This window comes from Neofelis nebulosa, chromosome 10 (assembly GCF_028018385.1).
Source record: "Neofelis nebulosa isolate mNeoNeb1 chromosome 10, mNeoNeb1.pri, whole genome shotgun sequence".
NCBI lineage: Eukaryota > Metazoa > Chordata > Mammalia > Carnivora > Felidae > Neofelis > Neofelis nebulosa.
Genome location: NC_080791.1, coordinates 11763535 through 11784211, shown reverse-complemented (window position 1 = coordinate 11784211; position 20677 = coordinate 11763535). Strand labels below are relative to the sequence as shown.

General features: G+C 47.5%; 1 protein-coding gene across 1 annotated transcript in view; it reads right to left on the bottom strand.

The window, feature by feature from the left end:
* HTR3A (5-hydroxytryptamine receptor 3A) overlaps positions 1–18590 on the bottom strand; it is a 31423-nt gene extending 12833 nt beyond the window's left edge. Inside the window, exons 1-5 of the mRNA XM_058686778.1 lie at positions 18398–18590; positions 13242–14654; positions 3089–3238; positions 2887–2991; positions 735–989 (exon numbers count right to left, since the gene is read on the bottom strand). Of these exons, the coding sequence (XP_058542761.1) occupies positions 735–989; positions 2887–2991; positions 3089–3203 (475 nt within the window). The 5' untranslated portion in view covers positions 3204–3238; positions 13242–14654; positions 18398–18590. The remainder of the gene's footprint in view (positions 1–734; positions 990–2886; positions 2992–3088; positions 3239–13241; positions 14655–18397) is intronic.
* Positions 18591–20677: the final 2087 nt, after the last annotated feature.

Sequence of the window (20677 nt, the reverse complement as noted above, 5' to 3'; positions counted from 1 at the left end):
CCACAGGGACAGCTCAAGGGAGGAAAGCCAGCACGCACATGCATGTCAGTTCTTCCTCTCTGTTCAGCCCCGGGACAGCATCCTAATTGTGCCCCAGCTCTCCCAACCTAGCTCTGCATGGGGAGAAAACCTTCCAAAACAGGAAATAAATATTGTTTGTGGCAAAAGGAAACAAATCCTTTTGTGACCCAAACACCTCATATCCCAGGAAAGCAGGAGGAAAGGGTAGGGGAATGCAGAGAAGTTTGGGGTTATTAGAGTTTAGCTCTGGAAGGGAACTTGAGGAAAGGAGGCCCAGGGAGCCCATGCAACAAGACCAGGGAAGCTGAGGTTGGTTCTGGTCACCACTCTGTTGCTAATGTGCTGTGTGACCTTGAGTGAATTATTCCCCTCTCTGGACACAGCATTCCCATTTATAACAAGAAGGAGTAGACCAAATGAAGTCCAAGGTCCCTTGCAGCTACAGTTCCGTGAGTTTGGGAGCAGGGCAAAGAAGACAGGAGCCCCTCTCGGCAAGCCCTGCCCTCACCTGGCACTCCACCACCCCTGCTTTTGAGCTGGACCATAGTGCCTTCAAATTCTTGTGCTCGGATGTGGCAAGATCCCTGACTTTCTCGAAGCAGCACCCATTCTGAAAACCTCCCTCCCTCAACCCCTGGGGGAATCAAACATTCCCTACCGGACCTCTGCAGGTGGCCAGCCATGTCCCGTATCTTTTCCCACCATCCCCTTACCTTGTCCATGTGCCAGGAGTGTGGGCAGAAGCAAGGCCAGCAGGACCCGTGGCACCCACGACAGCATGGTGACTTTCCCCAGGCGTGAGCTGCCTTGGAGTGGCCTCAGGGTAAGACGTGCTGAGAAGCAGGCTGCCCACACTCTGCCGGCTTCATGTCCCAGCCGGCCTGCCTCCTCAGGGCCGCCTTCCACACCTCTGAGGCTGCAGCCTCCCACTGCTGAGGGGCCACCAGCGCTGGACAGTCGCCAAGTTCCTGCAATCAGTCCCTCAGCCGGATCAGGTTTCAGGGCGGGAAGGAAGGAGAGGGAGCCAGTGAGAGGGGAGGCCGCCCAGCTGATGTCATGGGGCAGGACTTAGTCCGCCCCTTCAGCCAGGTGGCCGGGCCAAATGCTCCAAGGAGTAACCTGGGGTGGGGGGCTGTGGGGTTGGGGGCCGCTGCAGGGGCTCCTGGAGCAAGGGTGCAGCCTGTCTGCTGGGAGTGGCCCTGGGCTGCTACCTTCATTTATGTCCCATGGCTAGTGCGCTTGGGTAGCATGGGGCTGGGGCAGGGGGAGGTGTGGCGGGAGCGGGGGGGGGGGGGGGGCGGCATTCGTTCACTCCCCTTCCTAAGCAGGGGCCGGGCATCTCTGCACACAGAGGAAGGGGACCTGGGGTTACCACATGGGGTTACCTCTGTCCTTTTGTCCTCATCAAAATATTTAAATTTAAATATTTAAGTAGTAACCTGTATATGTAATTTATACTAAGCAAATATATTTATATATTGTTTCATATACATAATATGTATTATTATTATTATTAAGTTTATTTATTTTTGAGAGAGAGAGAGCACAAGGGGAGCAGGGGCAGAGAAAGAGGAAGAGAGAATCCCAAGCAGGCTCCAAGCACTGACAGCACATAGTCTGATGTAGGGCTCAAACCCATGAACCATGAGATCGTGACCTGAGCAGAAATCAAGAGTTGGACGCTAAACTGACTGAGCCACCCAGGCACCCCCATAACATGTATTATGAAAATATAATAAGGGTGCCTGGGTGGCTCAATCAGTAAAACATCTGACTTCAGCTCAGGTCATGATGTTACGGTTTGTGGGTTCAAGCCCCGCATCAGGCTCTGTGCTGACAGCTCAGAGCTTGGAGCCTGTTTCAGATTCTGTTGTCTCCCTCTCTCTCTATCCCTTCCCCACTTGTGCTCTGTCTCTCTGTCTCTCTCTCTCTCTCACAAATAAATAAACATTAAAAAAGTTTTTTAATTAAAAAAGAGAATACAATAATACATGCTTATTATAGAAAAATATGAAGAAACATTAAAATCATCCATGGGCTTACTCACTACCCAGAAACATCCAATGTTAATATTTTGATATATATTCCTCTATAATTTTCTGTTATAATGTGTACGATGAAGTAAATACACTGTACATATAATTTTGCATCCCATCCTGTCCTTTGCTTATTAATACCATTTCTTGAACATTGTCAACACTTTCCTTTTAAGAATGTTTTTAATGTTTATTTATTTTTGAGAGAGAGAGACTGAGCAGGGGAGGGGCAGAGGGAGAGGGGGACAGAAGATCTGAAGCAGGCTCTGTGCCGACAGCAGTGAGGCTGATGTGGGTCTTGAACTCACAAACCATGAGATCATGACGTGAGCTGATGTCAGATGCTCAACCAACTGAGCCACCCAGGTGCCCCATCAATACTTTGCTTTTAAACGTTTTCTTGAAACAAGGGTTTCTTTTTCCTTTGTCAGTCGAATAGGAAAGGATCTATCCTTCAGACACCCAGCTGTGTGCCAAAAAAACTGTCAGAGAAGAGTGTGGCTGGGAATTTCTGTTTGAGTGGATCTCACTCCCACTTTACCGTTTAGGTAGAAGCAGACGTCTTTGCCTCGAGTGTGTGAAAAGCAAGATACAGCTGTATCAAATCATGGCAAGCTTCAACCACAAATATTTTTATTCCTTTCAATTCCATTTCCAGTTGGATTTAAGTGTGGCATAGGCTGGGAACACTGTGGGAAAGAAGAATTTTCTCAGTTGTCATGGTTAAAAAAAAATCACCTTGCTCAGGGCCGAGTCCTTTTTGGTTTTGTCTGGATTTCCCCCCTTATTCGTGTGCATGATGAAATCTGCATTAGCATTTAACACTCACTGATGGAGTCCCTTTGGATGGCTATTAGCCAGAGTTTGGTCCCGGAATGCTTGGTCCAGCTCAAGGAGATTGGGCTACCCTTCTCTGAAGTCATGTGCTTCCTCACTGCACAATCCAGATAAAACACGGAAAATCATCTCCAGGAATTCCTTTTGGAGGAATGGAGATGAGGACACGAGGTACAATAGGAGAAACTAGGCACCTCCACTCCAGAACGAGTACATCCAGGCTTGACAGCAGGACAAGGCAAGAAGAACCAGGCTGTCCCCAGGCGTCCAGGCTGAGGTCTTGAAGGGGCTCAAACTCAGGAAGGGCATTTGTGGATTCCTAAATCCATCTTCAAGCCCAGCATCTGGAGTGATACACAAAGATTCTTAGGCTCATGCTCATTTCTCATTGTCACTGAGAAATCTGCTGTAAATTTCTAGAAGGATGTTTCATCTTGTTTATGTGCGTTATAAAATCTACAACAAGCATTATACCATTCACTGACGGGGGCCCTTCGTATGGCCGTTACCAGGTTTGGTGCTTAGCAGTAACCCACTGGGGTTTCCATTACAGTTGCTGCATCATTAAAGAACAAACAACACTTAGCCGCTCCCCTCCATGTCCTAACCACTGCCTCCGAATGCCCCATTTTGTCCTCCCTGGGGCTCCCTGCGCATACCCACAAGGCACTCCCTCACCTGTTGCCCCAAGCCACGACCAGTGTGGCCTGGAGCCCATTCCTTCCACAGAGCCAAGCCACCTGGAGACAGACAGCAGGAAGAAGCACTGGGCACTGAACTTGTGCGGGCATGGTGCCCAAGCAGTGGGGGAGAGGGGGGCAAGAAGATGGTGCAAAGAAACAGAAGGTAAAACTACAGGAAAAGAGGGATCTGGAGAAGAAGGGAGAGAAGGCAAAAGTAAAAGGAAGAGGAAAAGGAAGATGAGAAAAGAAAACATTGGCAGGAAATGGAGAAGAGAAGGAAGCTAGCAGTAAAAGGCAAGGAGAAAAGGAGGAAAAAAAAGAGGGAAATAGAGGGAGGAAAAGAAAAGAAGGCTTCAGGAGAGGCAGAGCCGTGGAGTTGGGGTGACTTGAATGTGACTGACCCTCCAGTGCTGTGGAATGGAGGGCCAGCCAAGGCCACATGCCAAGCCCCGGGCAGGGAGCAACCAAAAAGCCTGGAGACCCTGTCCTCTGAGCCCCAAGCCTTCACTTCTGCTCTGAGCTCCTGGAATCCTCTGGGACTGCCCAACTGTGCTGGGGAGGGAAGAGAATGTCTTGGTACAGTGTGTGCATTAGGGAATTAGCTTCTTAGGTAATAGGATTATAGCGAGCCGGGCAGGCCACGGCCTCGAATGGAGATGTATTGCCTCTGTGCCTCTCTGATGGAGCATCAGTCAAGTTTCCCCCAAAGAAATTTCCTATTAATGGATTTGATGGCACAGCAGACAGGGGGTAGTTGGAGCTGTGGCCAGTGGCGGGGTGTAAATTGCCTCCGATGAAACTGTGGAGTCACTTTTGTCCCTTTTAAACAAGATAAAAATTAGTGAGCGGCCTTGATGAACTCGCCGTGGCCGGTGGGGACGAGGGAAAAAGCAGAGGCCTGGCTAATTTGATTCCGGAGCTCTGCCTGCAGACGGCCGGGCTCCTCCGGGGGCGCAGAGGCAGACACGCAGACGGCAGCGGCCCAGGGTGGGTAATGAAAAGCCCTGAGGATGCAGGACCTGTAGGCCTGTGCCTTGGCTTTGTGTCCAGCTGCTCCCAACACCGTGCCCAGGAGGACTGTAGTCACGCCTGTACTTGGCACTTTCCAGAATTCAATCAATCAACCTGGGTTTAAATCCTACAGAGGGCTCTGGGACTCGGTGTAATCAGGCGGTGAAGAGCCCAGGCTCATGGGGGCGCACACCCTCCTGCCCCTTACCACGGTGCTTGCTCCCATTTTCCAGGTTAAAACACAGAGCCCAGAGAGCCTCTGTGCCTTGCCTCTGTTCCCACAGCTCATTAGGGGATGGAGCTGAGATCCCTTAGACTCCTGGCTGCAGCCTTTTACTTTCAGTCGTGTCTCCTGTCTCCTCCAGTAAATTTTACTGGTCTCTGAAAATTTTACCACCAAAGAGCCTGACTTTTAAAACCTATAAACTTAGAAAAACTTCTGCAATCTGTCATAGCATCTGGCCCCACCAGGTGCCCACCTGCTGGGGAAGGGTTCTGAGTGGGGGATGCAGCTCCACTCTCCCACGGCACCTTGAGGAGAGGGGTCCACGGGCCCTACTAGCTGCATGCTACCCATGCTCGGCACTTGCTCACGGAATCCCTGCGGGCTCTACCCCTCAGCTCTGGGAAGGGCACAGGGGCAGACAGGGGAGCCCTTCTTCCACCAGTTCCAGGCACCTGACACATCCTGGCATGGAGGTTGAAAGATTTAGGTCATCTCCCCATGGGGAAGATGGAAGCCAGGGAGATGGGAAGAGGCCTGACTCAGACTTCCTAGTTTCCCTGCCCACAGAGGCAGCAGTGGCCTTTATGGAGAGGAGAGAAGAGGAGCAGTCTCTTCCCTCCTGGCCTTTTCTTTCCTTGATGCCCCCATCATGTCCCATCTTGACCTTTTCTCTGTCAAGGCCCTGCTCCTTGAAATGGCCTGCTTCTGCACCACTTCACAACAGTACCTGCCATTTAGCAAGCACACTGTGTGCCAGGCACTGTGCTAAACTCTTTATCACATTTAACTTCTATTTCCTATGAAGAAGATATGATTATTCCCATACTGCAGATGAGAAAAGGAAGGCAGAGATGGCACAAGAACAGACACTTAATCAATGGAACAGAATAGAGAACCCAGAAATGGACCCACAAATGTATGGCCAACTAATCTTTGACAAAGCAGGAAAGAATATCCAGTGGAATAAAGACAGTCTCTGCAGCAAGTGGTGCTGGGAAAACTGGACAGCGACAGGCAGAAGAATGCCACTTACTTACACCATACACAAAAATAAACTCAATATGGACGAAAGACCTAAATGTAAGACAGGAAGCCATCAAAATCCTCAAGGAGAAAACAGGCAAAAACCTCTTTGATCTTGGCCGCAGCAACTTCTTACTCAACACGTCTCCAGAGGCAAGGGAAACAAAAGCAAAAATGAACTACTGGGACCTCATCAAAATAAAAAGCTTCTGCACAGCAAAGGAAACAATCAACAAAACTAAAAGGCAACCGACAGAATGGGAGAAGATATTTGCAAAGGACATATCAGATAAAGGGTTAGTATCTAAAATCTATAAAGAACTTATCAAACTCCACACCCAAAAAACAAATCATCCAGTGAAGAAATGGGCAAAAGACATGAATAGACACTTCTCCAAAGAAGACAACCAGATGGCCAACCGACACATGAAAAATGCTCAACATCACTCATCATCAGGGAAATACAAATCAAAACCACAATGAGATACCACCTTACACCTGTCAGAATAGCACCATTAACAACTCAGGCAACAACAGATGTTGGTGAGGATGCAGAGAAAGAGGATCTCTTTTACACTGCTGGTGGGAATGCAAGCTGGTGCAGCCACTCTGGAAAACAGGATGGAGGTTCCTCAAAAAACTAAAAATAGAACAACCCTAGGACACAGCAATTGCACTACTAGGCATTTATCCAAGAGATACAGGTATGCTGTTTCGAAGGGACATGTGCACCCCAATGTTTATAGCAGTACTATCCACAATAGCCAAAGTATGGACAGAGTCCAAATGTTCATCGATGGATGAATGGATAAAGAAGATGTGGCATATATATATACAATGGAGTATTACTCAGCAATCACAAAGAATGAAATCTTGCCATTTGCAACTACGTGGATGGCACTGGAGGGTATTATGCTAAGTGAAATTAGAGAAAGACAAAAATCATATGACTTCACTCATATGAGGACTTTAAGAGACAAAACAGATGAACATAAGGGAAGGGTAACAAAAATAATATAAAACCAGGGAGGAGGATAAAACAGAAGAGACTTATAAATATGGAGAACAAACTGAGGGTTACTGGAGAGGTTGTGGGAGGGGGGATGGGCTAAATGGGTAAGGGGCACTAAGGAATCTACTCCTGAAATCATTGTTCCACTATATGCTAACTAATTTGGATGTAAATTTAAAAAAATTAAAAATAAAATTAAAAAAAATAAAATAAAATAAAATAAAATAAAATAAAATAAAATAAAATAAAACAAAATAAAAAGGAAGGCACAGAGTAGTCAAGCAGCCCGTGCAGAATTCCAGGGCTGATAAATGGAGGGTGTGGTGTTAGGTCCTACAAACTTGAAAGCCTGGGCTCATAACCTCCCGATTACAATGAGTCCAGAGCATTCTGTAGGATTGAGGCCCAGGCTGGCTGGACTCTGGCTCCGATCCCTAGTATGGATGGGAGTCCCCCATTCCTGCCTTGACTGCTCTTATTGAAAGGGCAGGCTCATTGGGTTGGCCCTACATAAGCCTGCAAATTAAAGATATTTTTATTAAAGAATAGTCATAAGAATATATGATAACTTTAGGGACCACTGCATTTATTGTTTTCCCCAATACAGACTGGATTCAGAAATACTGCCCTTTCCCATCCTGGCCCAAATATGGCCAGTTTCTGCAAACGCTAAGTATGGGGCTTCACAGTAAACTTGGGACCAGTGACCTTCTACAACCTCTCGTCATGGGATGGAAGTGATGCTAGAATCTCTGGACTATAATATTATTCTATTGAGTCTGGGTGCATGGGGTGGGGCTTCCTTGTCATCTGTCACCTGGAGAGGAAGTCTTTTCTAGTCCTCCAAGCAGAAGGGATGGAAATCCTGAAGCAGGTGGCACAGTGGGGCTTTTTCTGTCGATATTGACCTCAAGAGTCAAGATGGTTGAGTTCGTTTTAAGGCACCACCGTCCACATGCAGACAGGCAAGAAGTAGAGGTGAAGAAGCCCCAAGAAAGGGGCCTCATGAAGTCATGCTTCTCCTTTGGGACCCTCTAGAGCATTGTGGGGCTGCAGGGAGGTATTCGACAGGCCTGGGATGACCCAGCACCCTGTGCCCTACAAGACCGAGTATTTCAGTCGGCGAATACTCCTTTGCCTCCTTGTCCTTTCTCTTCCCTTAATAGGTGTTCATGTGGGAATCCCCAACCTTCATCTGCCACACTAAGGGGTGGAGGAGGAGGAGGACTTTGTTCCTGATTGCCCAGTGAGGTGGCAGCAGCAACTGTCTGAGAGAGAGAAGCATCCAAGCAAAGTGAAACCCTAGGGGCCCCACTGCCCCACCTTCCTAGAGATCTTCCTGCAGCGAAACTCTGGAGATCCGGGGACTTGTTTTCATAAGGGTGGTGGCAATCCTTCATGCAGGCCATATGCAGCAGAGAGGCAGGCCCACCCTTCTTTTCCCCTCCCCTCCTTCCTGGCACAGGAGGGTGGCCATATTGCTCTGGGTCCTTACAAGTAGCCAAGACCAGGATGCTCCAGCTTCTGGAGAATGTCTCCTTCCTATAAGATGAAGCTCCCCTTCTACCCCAATCCCCACATATCCATCAAATTCTGTTTGTTGGCCACAAACAACAGAACCAACTCCAGGGTGGTCTCCAGAGTAGAAGGTCAACCTGGAAAGTGCACCTAGAGTCAACAAGCTGGTAGCAAAGGCCAGGCATGAGTGTGGCTGGCAATGTGTCATTAGCCCATCTGGTCACCCCAGAGCTGGGCCAGGGACAGAAGGTTTGGTTTAAATTTCTCTTCTACTTGAATTCTAATTTCTAGAAAGGAAGGGACTAGAGAGGCCTTTTTATCCATTCCCTTGCCTCTTGGAAGATTAGTGTCTTAATATATTGTTATTAGTATTTTCCAAAAACTTTTCAAAGAAGGAAAACTCAGAAGCCCCTTTGGGATTCCAAAGCAAAGTTTCCTGTACTATTAAATTTTAATTGCACTTGGTACAATTTGAATCATTTCCTTTCATCCTGTGGAAATGAGTTCCATCTCCTATTCATCCTCTCCATTGTCTCTGAGAGGGTGAGAACCTGGTGGTCATTTCTGGGCTCTTCCAGAGGCAGAGAATAAAAATATTTAGCAACCTTCGTGAGGCTCTGCATGGTTTACAATGCACTTTCCTGCATGCTCCCCTTTCACTTCGATACTCAGGAGAGCTCTCTGAGGTAGGGACCTTGTCCCCATTTTATAGCGGGAGAACTCCTGCTCTGAGACATGTAGCAACTTGCCCAAGGTCACTCAGCAAACAGGTGGCCGAGCCTGGTTTAAAACCCTAAGCCAAGAGAAGATCTGATTCTCTCCTCTGCCGTTTCCACTGGGGGAAGGAACGGAGAGGAAGGAACAGCAGGCTGTATGGTTGTTGCCTCAGGGGCGGTGAGATGCAGATCCAGGGACAGGGTGGGGAGGGAGACATTTTCTTTATCTACCCTGTTACGCCTTTAAGTTTTGTCCCGTGTACATGTACCATCTCACTGAAAAGAAACTAGATGGGTATTTAAAAGGAAGCAAGAGGAAGAATGGAATACCAGGCGACTCTAGCCTTGCTTCCATCGAATACTCCAAGTGTGGCCATGGGAGAACCAACTAAATCATCTGTGCCTAGGTCTTATCACCTATCAAATGAGAATAAAGGAATAGTTACTCTGCCTACCAAATTCACGGACTCTTTTTGAGAATAGTATAGTTCAGTAATTATTACTCTGGAATGGGGAAGGCGATGCCAGCATCATATGGTTCAAATTAAGCACACGCCTTCCCAGATAATCTGAGACCCGCTCCCTCCCTGCCTCTCCCAACAATTATGAAAATCGCAATTCATGTGTTATGAAAAAAGCACAGACTCTGGAGTCAGACTTGACCTCAAATCTCAGTTGCTCAGCTTACTAGTCCTTCAACCCTGGTCCAGACACCTAAAGCAGGTCACCTCAGTTTTCTCATGTCTAGAGTCGGCATAAGCACGCGTGCCCCCCAGGGGTCATGAGGATTCAACCGGCTGAGGGCCGCACAGCTCAGCATGCAGCCCAGGGCCCAGGACACAGCATAGGCTCAGAAGCTATTAGTTTCCTTCCCATTACAACAAAAGGGATCAATAGAATTAATAAATAAAAGAGGTAATGGCTTGTGAACACCCTAAAAGAGTTAAATACAGCAATAGAACCTGAAAGGGGTGGGTTCCCAGCAGCTTGCCACCAGCCTGGGAAGAGGGGAGGGGAGAATCAGAGAGCAATAGCTTGTGTGTGAGCCTGGCTGCCCTCACCTGCCTCCCATGTCACCTTCCTGGCGAGACCTTCTCTGACCACCTTGTCTCACATACACCCCCCTTGCTCCCTATATTCCTTCCGCACACTTCTCACACGCTGCATGCTCAGTTTATTTATCTTGTTTATTATCTGTTTCCCCTGCTAGAATGTGAGCTCCACAAGGGTGGGGATTTTTCCTCTCTCAGCTTTACTGAGGTAATATTGAGAAATAAAATTGTGTACATTTAAAGTGTACAGAGTGCTGATTAGATATACGTATGCATTGTGAAATGATTACCACGATCAAGTTAATGAACATATCCAACCCCTCACATAGTTATCTTTTTCTTTGTGTGAAAATGCTTAAGACCAACTCTCTTAGCAAACTTCAGGTATACAATACAGTATGGTTATCTGTAATCACCATGCTCTGTGCAAGATCCTCAGAACTTATTTGTCATTTTTTTAATAAAATTTTTTAATGTTTATTTATTTTTGAGAGAAACAGAGAGACAGACAGAGACAGAGTGCAAGCAGGGAAGGGGCAGAGAGAGAGACACACACACAGAATCTGAAGCAGGCTCCAGGCTCTGAGTCGTCAGCACAGAGCCTGACTTGGGACCCAAACTCATGAACCGAGAGATCATGACCAGAGACGAAGTCGGACACTTAATCAACTGAGCCACCCACACATGCCAGAACATAGTCATCTTATAACTGAAAGTTTGGACCTTTGATCCACGTCTCCCCACTCCCCGCCCGCCCTCCCAGCCCCTGGCAGCCACCATCCAATGTACTCTCTGCTTCATGAATTTGACTTTTTTTTTTAAATCCTATATATAGTGATACCATACAGTATTTGTCTTTCCCCATCTGGCTTATTTCACTTATCATAATGCCCTCTAAGTTCATCACATTGCAAAATGGCAGGATTTCCTCTTTTAATGGCTGAATAACAAATACTTTAGTGTATGTTTTGATCATATGTTCTTTATCCATTCATCCACTAGTGGACACTTATGTTGTTTCCCATCTTGGTCATTGTGCATCATGCCGCAAGCAACATGGGAGTGCAGATATCTCTTCACGTAGTGATTTCACTTCCGTTAGATACACACTCAGGAGTGGGACATAGGTAGTTTTACGTTTAATGTTTTGAGGAACCTCCATACTGTTTTCCATAATGATTACACCAATTTGCAGGAAAGGGTTTCCTTTCATCCACACTCTCACAAATCTTTCTTTCTTTCTTTCTTTCTTTTTTTTTTTTTTTTTTTTTTTTTGTCTTTTTGGTAATAGCCATTCTAACAGTCCTGGAGTGATACCTCATTGTGGTTTAGACTTGCATTTCTCTGATGATTAGTGATGTTGAAAACCTTTTCATGTATCTGTTGATCATTTGAATATCTTTTGGGGGGAAATGTCTATTCAGGTGTTTTGCCCATTTTTAAATCAGATTATTATTATTTCTTGCTATTGAGTTGCATGAGTTCCTTATCTATCTTATACGTGAAAACCTTATCAGACATATGGTTTGCAGGTGTTTTCTCCCATTTTGTTGGTTGCCTTTCATTTTGTCAATGGTTTCCTTTTCTGTACAGAAGCTTTGTAGTTTGATGTACCTCTGCTTGTTTAGTTTGGCTTTTGTTGATTGTGCTTTTGGTGTTATATCCAAAAAATAACTGCCAAGACCAATGTCAAAGAGCTCTTCCCTATATTTTCTTCTTCTTCTTTTTAATGTTCATTTATTTATTTTTGAGAGAGAGTGAGAGAGAGAAAGAGAGGGAGACAGAGTGTGAGGGGGGAGGGGTAGAGAGACAGGGAGACAGAATCTGAAGCAGGCTCCAGGCTCTGAGCTGTCAGCACAGAGCCCGATGTGGGGCTTGAACTCACAAACTGCGAGATCATGACCTGAGCAGAAATCGGATGCTTAACCGACTGAGCCACCCAGGCGCCCCAAGTTTTTCTAACACCACTTATTGAAGAGACTGTCCTTTAGAGGCAGAGATTTTTATTTGTTTTGTTGATTGTTGAATTCCCTGAAACTAGGAGAGTGCCTATCACATAATAGATGCTCAATAAATATTTGTTGGGTAAATGAATGAACGGCAGTAGTAAAAGGGAAGAAAATGAGGCTATTTAGCAAAATTCACCTGTGCTCTGGAGCTCTCCTGACCTCCTTGGGGGTGTGGCTGTCAACTGAGGTAGTAAGGATGCTGCCAGGCCCGGCGTTGGGATCCTTGGCTCCCTCCCCTGGTTCTGGGGACACATGGAGCAGACTGCCACGGCCCCACTGCTGTCATAGCTCTGGTCTGTTACTTTCTTGGGCGGTGAACCAGGGGGTCTTAGCTGGCCACTGGGTGGCTTGTAAAGTAATGTATGTCTTAGAGTGGAGAACATTTGGGTTCCCTGACCTGCCACTAACTGGAGAGAGAAAAGACTCTGTGACATAGAGACTGTAGTCCTGTGTGAGCCAATAGACAAATGAGACAATGGGGAGAGGACAGGCATAGCAGAAATCCCAGCTTCACTCCCAATAAGAGAGAGGCAGTGAGACCCCACAGGAGGTCTATGCTATGGAGGCCTCTTCCCACAGCACTTAGTGGAGACGCAGGACCTGGTAAGGAGGTCACATGGCCCTCCTGCTTCAGGGGCCACTGTCTCACTCACTTTGCACTTATGAGAGAGCAATCAGCCTAAAGCAAGGTCTTCAACACGTCCCAGCAGACACGCCTGCCTTGGTATGAACATTCTCTAGAGTTGGAGACATCAGAGAGAGCTCCCTTTGGCCTTTGAAACCATCTAATCCAGCCTCCATCTGGCACCCAAATCTCTATGGCGTCCCCAACCAACGGCTCTCAGCTTTTACTTGCACACCTCCAAGCAAAGGAGGAGACCTTTCAGAACCATTTCATTTCTGCTGAGATATTTCTTATTTTGCTCCTCAGATGTGTTTCTCTAACGTTTCCACACACCCAGTGCTATTCTTCAGGACATTCAGAAATTGATACCAAGGCCTGCCACCATTATACTTTCTCATCTACAGGCCAAGCCCCTCACTTCTGTCAGCACAGAGTAGAGCAGAAAGGACCTAGACAGGGAGAGCAGGCTCACCTTAGGATCTGCAGTGTCTCCCATCTGCCTGGGGCCTCCTCCTCTGTGCTTGATGGAGTCCGCTGAATGAATGGAGGAGTGAGAGAATCCACACAAGCTTCTCAGTCTGTAAGTGAGGAAAGTGAATCTCAGGGAGGCTAAGTGACTTCAGCAAGGCCATGCAACTCCCAACCCCAGAGCTAGCTCCCAGTTCAGAGGATTTTCCCGAGTTCCATACCAGCGGGTTTAGAGACCTTGTTTTACGCTGTCTTCTCTTCTCTTTAGGTTTGGCCTGGCTGGCTCCACAGAGGTAGCCCGCCGAGCTCCTGTTCCCTGTGTTCACCTGCTATGACCTTCCCATCACTTTGTCCACTCCACCTTAGAACCTTCGCTCTAGCTCTTTGCTCTCCCAGGAGCTCTCTCTTCCCAGATGTCCACTTGGCTAATTCCCCCTCAGGTCTTTGCCTAAACCTCACCTGTTCAATGAGGTCTATCCTGACTAATCTTCTTACTACCCTCTCCTCCCTGTCCCCACCTGGGCACACCTGACCCCTCTTACCTGGCCCCACTTTGTCTTTTGTTCCACAGCCCCATCACCTCCTAACATACTATGTGATTGACTTATGATGATTCCTAATTGTCCATCTCCACTGGTAGAATGTCAGTACCTTGAGGGTGGGGAGCTTTGGGGGTTTTGTCTACTGATATATCCCAAGTACCCAGAACAGTGCCTGACACCTAGCAGGGACTCAATAAGTATTTGTTGAATGAATCTCCTAGTTGGAAAACCCAGGAGGGCCCTAGGTCTGAATCGCCCCCCACGGAACACAGTAGGTGTTGAACACATTTGTTAATACATGGATTAACTGATTATATAACATGTCTTTGCTGCTCAGTAGCACTGTGTATCATGTGCTGCCTCATGGCTGAAGAGAGATGTGTCATGGGCTCTCCTGGGGTTGCCACAGAGGTCCCACCATGACCTAGAGGATACCCCTATCTCAGACCCCATGGGAGATCTGTGGGGTGCAGCTGGATCATGGTTGCCCTTTTGCTTCCCAACCCATCTCGGATGTGTCATGTGGTAGGCTGGGTAATGGCCCTGAAGATACTCAGGTCCTAATTCCTGGAACCTGTGAGTGTTTGCAAAAGGGAGTTTGTAGATATGATTGTGTTAAGGATCTTGAGATGGAGAGATTATCCTGAATCACCCTGGTTGGCCCTACATGTAAGCATGAGCGTCCTTCTAAGAAGGAGGCAGAGGAGGTGTGATGACAGGATAGGAGAAAGCCATGTGGAGGCAGAGGCAGAAACCAGAGATGATATTGGAAGGTAGAGGATGGAGCCATGAGCGCAGGTGCGCAGGTGGCCGCTGGAAGCCTTCACCTTGACTTTCACCCAGTGAAACTGATCGCGGACTTCTGACCTGCAGAGCTATAAGAGAACAAATTTGTGTTGTTTTAAGTTATTAAGTTTGGGGTAATTCTCTAGAGCAGCAACAGGAAATTGATACACAACATTCTACAGGCACCCCCCAACCCCCTTCACAACAACCAGCATAAACCCCAGGTCTGTTTTTCACATCACCCAAACCTCAGACCCTGGGAGACCAAGGTTGGGGTGGGGGTGGGGGTATGCTGCAGTGTCCCTGATAGCCTCGCGTTCCTCCTCCTGAGTGTTGTTCCCAGTTGAGCCGCCCACTTCCCCCTCCTCTGGAGCTCTCCAAATGCTGCAAATAGACCCTGAAGTGTCTTGCTGGCCTAAGTAGCTTCCCAGAGAGGACCCTTTCAATCTTCCTGCTTCCAAGTATTTAATTAGTCCTAAATGAAGAGTCCTCCAAAAGCGTACAGCACTTTTGCACATTTGCTGACATAATCACATTTGCTGTTGCCTCTGATCGACATCCTGGAAACGTTCCTTCCCTTCTGGCTCCCCTGAAGGTGGTTTCATGAGCTCTGAGAGCAGCAGCACTTTCCAAAGCAAGTCCCTTGTCTCACGGGAACCTCTGAATTCCGCAGCACCATTTGCCATTCGACCAAATAAAGGTTAAACCGACCAGTCGAGAGTATTTCTGAACCCCACACGCAATCTCCATGATTCAGTCTTTCCAGGCTTAGGTTTCTTGTGTACCAGGTTACGGAGTCAGCATGACCATCCTGAAAGGTAGAATTATTATTCCTTCCTTACAGATGAGGAAATCAAGGCTCACTCTACTGTGGGAACCCATCGAGGGTAGGGATTAGAAACTGGGTATGGTGGTCATTAATGTTACGCTCCAAATATTCTGGCTGTCCCCTCTTCTGGGTTCTTGGACAGATTGCCCTTCTGGCAACATGGCTGTTGAGTGGGTGCATGAGGAGGACAATGGGACAATGAGTTAATTGTGAGCAGAAGAGACAGAGATGTCTTCCAGGCCCTGTCGCTTTCCTTCTGCCAAGGTGACCAACAATGTCCCAGATGGACGCTGCTCCACCGGCCTGGGTCTCAGAGGGAGGACATGGTCCAGAACCAGAGCTGGCCGGCAGTGGGCACACAACATGCTGTAAGCCACTGAGACTTGGGGGTCATGTGTCACCACAGTATAACCTAGACTCAGATCGAATGTCAGCTCTGCTATTTTCTAGCTCCGGGGCCTTGGATGAGTCAGTCAACCTCTCCAGGGCTTGGCAGCATGGATGGATGGCATCTAGCATAGAGTTTTAGGGAGAAGTTAATGAGATAATATGAGTAGGATGCTTAATGTTATGTCTGTCACACAGTAAGTGCTCAGTAAATGGAGTTGTAGTCACTTTTGTTACTACTGTTATTATTATAAAGGAAATTGTCCAGAGTTTCTTAGTGGGAAGTGGTTGGTAGGGTGTGGGAAGAGGAAGGGACCATATTTTTGAGCATCTATGACAAGTCTTATATAATTCACAAGTCCTCATGCTGGGTATTGGACCTTATAATCCCTATTTTACAGATGAACAAACTCAGGCTCAGAGAATTATTTGACTTGTCCAGCATCACGAAGCCATTAAGTGGTGGGGCCAAGATTTGAATTTATGCTTGGGTGACTCTCTCCCCAACATCTTCTTTACCTTCCTTAAAAGAGAATTCCCCCATGCTCTTGCTGGGTTGGTGGGAATGCAAACTTATGTGGCCACTGTGGAAAACAGTATGGAGGTTCCCCCCAAAATTAAAAATAGAACTACCCTACGATCTAGCAATTGTGCTACTAGGTATTTACCCAAAGAATACAAAAATACTAATTCAAAGGGATACATGCACCTCGATGTTTATGGCAGCATTATTTACTATAGCTAAATTATAGAAAGAGCCCAGGTGTCCGCCAATTGACGAATGGATAAAGAAGAGGTGGTATATATATCCAGTGGAATATTATTCAGCCGTACAAAGAATGAAATCTTGCCATTTGCAGTGCCATGGATGGAGCTAGAGAGTATTATGCCAAACAAAACAAGTCAGTCAGAGAAAGACAAATACCAAATGATTTCATTGATATGTGGAATTTAAGAAACAAACAAGCAAGGGGAAAGAGAGAGAGAGAAACCTAGAAATAGACTCTTAACTATAGAAAACAAACTGCTGGTTACCAGAAGGGAGGCTGGTGGGGGGAAGGGCCATATAGGTGATGGGGATTAAGGAGGGCACTTGTTGTGATGAGCACTGGGTGATGTATGGAAGTGTTAAGTCAGTATATTGGACAACCGAAGCTAAATTTACACCGTATGTTAACTAACTGGAATTTAAATAAGAACTTTAAAAAAAAAAAAAAAAAGGAGAGAGAATTCCTCCAGTGCTGGGCACACGATCCCCCCACTAAACCCCACGTCCTCCACTCTAGCCTCCAGCCAGCCCTATCACTTTTCCAGATCAGCACAGATTGTCAAGGGCTCCAACATGCCAACCTTCTCCAGCCTCATTTTGGACCCCGCCCCTGATCCTTCACCTGCTTCTCTTTGCCCGGGTAGGGGAGCACGCGGGGTTCTTAGGAGTCTAGCCTAAGACACTGTGTGTACCTTCTAACCCCAGGGCACTGGGGCAGGGGCCTGTCTCCCAGCGGGATAAGACCTCCAGGGAAGCTCACTGCTTTGGGAAAGAAGAACTGCAGCTCTCGTCTGGGCTCTGCACTGAGAAAACAGTCCCTTGTCTTTGCAACTTCCACCCCCAGGAGCTCACTTAATTCTGCCACTGCTCCTGTGATAGGGAGGCCACCCGCTGCCTCCACCATCTCTCCAAACACTAGATACCAAACACCAGATACTAAAGCTTCTAGGTGCTCCGTCAGATCGCCTTGAGTTCAAATTCTAGTCTTTACCTACTCATTGTGTGGCATTAGGCAAGTCACTTAACCTCTCTGGGCCTCAGTTTCTGTATTCATGAATTTATCCTACCATAAGGACTACATTAGACACCCTATGGGAAGTCCTCATTGGTCATGTGACACACAGTGAGTGTCCCATAGGGAGTGGCTATCTTTAATCAGCCTCATTACTATCACCTTTATCATTATCTAGGGTTTATTATTATTATCCTCTCCCAGCCTCATCTGAAAAACGAGAGCTTTGAACGAGCTGGTCTGGTTCTCTTCCAACTTTGAGTGACCACCTCAAACACATATGCACACATGCAGGTACATATAGGCATGTAAACCCATACACACACACACACACACACACACACACACACACACACACACATCCACAATGCTGCCCAAAGAGGCAGAACAAGGGGCCTCAAGCCTGGGCTACAATGACAAGCCTGGGTTCTGCCCTGGTATCCTCAGCGTCAAGTTCAGGGAGAGTGCTATGGTGGCTGAAAGGTGAGAGGGCAGGGTGTTCAGGGGAGATGGGCTAAGTGGCCAGAAGGATCTGCAGGCCATAGGGAGCCCTAAGGCCTAGAGTGAAGCCCCAGAGCCATCTCCTGCAGCTCTGGAAGCAGTGCCCCATAAAACCTAATGGATGTTTGAATTATCACCAGTGAGGGAAGGTCCGGGAAACAGAGCTTTCAAACCTCCCAGGAACCAGGGCTGAGACACGGTGGCGGAGTGAGCAGACCACATGCAGCCTTGGGATGTGGGTGGGAAGACAGAGCGTAGGCTCTGCTCGAGGGATGCCTCCTCCCAGCACCTCTGGGAGGCACAGGGAAGGAGCAGGGACAGCAGCATGGCTTACCTGTCACCTGGAGTCCTTCCCCCATCCTCATCCCTGGTGCTTTGATACCAGAAGACGACAAAGGCTTCAACCCACTGCAGCTCGGCTTTCGGGGGGGAGTCCATGTTCCCCACCTAGCACCCTCTGTGCCTGTGCTCTGTGTCGGGTTTGTTCTGGACGCAGGAAAGATGACTGTGCTGTGGCCCCTCCGGTCTCAGGTGTGCTGATGAGTCACGGCTCTGGGGGAGAGGCAGAGCTTTGGGTCAGTGAAAGGGCTACATCGTCAGAGGCTAGTTAGTGAGAGGAGGCTCCTCCCTGAGAAGAGGGACTCACATAGCTGAGGCCCCTTGAGATACTGTGGCCATGACACCGCCAGGCAAGGGGGCTCAGTGGTTTGCCCCGTGGGGGAGAGGGGTCGTCCCATCACTGGCTCTCCAGAAAACAGGGTGTCTGCTGTCAGGGGAAGGAGGGCAGTGGAAGGGACCTTCCTTTCCCTTCACTCCCTTCTCCCCTTGGATGGCACACAGAGCCATCCCCGCCATCTGCCCACAGCCTATAATTCAGCCGCCCAGCTGCACGGGGGTGCTTGACTGCTCTGATTGTGGGGAGGGTAGATTGCTGAGTGAGCGGGGTGATTGGCAGGTGCCCCGCGGGCCCAGCTGCCTAGGGAGCAGAGGCGGGCTCTGCGTGATATTCAGCTGCCCCTGAACCCCAGCTCCCAGGCCTGCCATGAGGCCTCCCTCCCAGGGACCCCGGTCCCCCTTTACCATCATCATTCTTTAGATCCACGCTTCTGTCACTGCAGTGTGCAAATGAATCCTCTGGGATAAGGTCAGAATTCAGATCCTGATTCAGTAGGTCTGAGAGGACCCAAGATTCTGCATTTCTAACAGTTTCCGTGCTGCTGCTGCTGATCCAGAGACTATACATCGAGTAGGAAATGTTTAGACTTTACATAGCTTATACGTATAACCTCTCTGGGCTCTGGGAACAGTCCAGTGGGAAGGTGGTGAATAATAATAATAATAATAATAATAATAATAATAATAATAATTGCTATCATTCTCAATGCCTCTAATGCCAGGTACTGTGCACAAATCTTAACTCTCTCAGTCCTCACAACACCTCAGTGAAAGAGCCCTTTGTCGGAATTTACAGATAAGGAAAACAGCCCTGACGTTCTGAGCTAACTCAGTTACTTGCCCCAGGTCGTAAACCTAATGAGTGGTAGAATTAGAATTCAAACTCCTATCTTCTACAGTAGCCACATCTAAAGTTAGGAAATAGGAGCCTCTTTTAAGAAGTGATGGTTGAGAGTCAGGGGTGGGGGTGGGGGGGAAGAAGTAAGAGTCAAGGGTTAAATCTCTGGAGCCAGAGTGTGCCTGAGCACAGGAGGCTCCCCAAGAGCATGGAGTCTGGAGCCACACTGCTTAGATTTGAACCCTAGCTTTGTCACTTGCTAGCTTAGTGATTTGGGGCAATGTACTTAACCTCCCCGTGTGACTGTGAAGTGCAAATGATAATAGTAGGGTGACTATGAGGATTAGATACACCACGAGGTCTCATCATATATATACATATCTCATAGTACATATAATCTTCATAATAGCCCTAGTATTATCTATCTATCTGAATAGCCCTAGTATTATCTATCTATCTATCTATCTATCTATCTATCTATCTATCTGATGCGATTACCTACAGAGATCAGTTAGAGAGTCTGGCACAGGTATACGTGATGGTGACCACTTGTGAAATGGGGGTATTGACTTTAACAATAAAAATTATTACATAACTGAGTACTTAGCGTGTGCGGCACACTGTTCTAAGCACTTTACATATAGTAACTCATTTAATTCTCTTAAGAACGCTGTAAGCTAGGTTTAATATTAATCACATTTTATAGATGGGGAAACCGAGGCACAGAGTTTCAATGACTTCCCCAAATCACATGGCTAATTGGTGGCGGAGTGGAATTTGAACCTAGTGAGGTTCACTCAACCCATATTGCCGTATTGATTGATTCTTACGTGTTTGGCGCAGCCACAGGCACAGGAGACGTACCAGCGAACACGATATACTCCCTGCCCCACCGGGGCTGACATTCTTGGGGTCCTAGAATATTACCACCCATGCACCCAGAACCCTCCTTGGCACATGACAAAACCCTCAGTAAACGTTAGCTCTGCTTCTCCTCCTTTTTAAAAACAAATTTTTTAATGTTTATTTTTGAGAGAGAGAGAGACAGAGGATGAGCAGGGGCAGGGGAGAGGCAGAGAGAGAGGGAGACACAGAACTCCA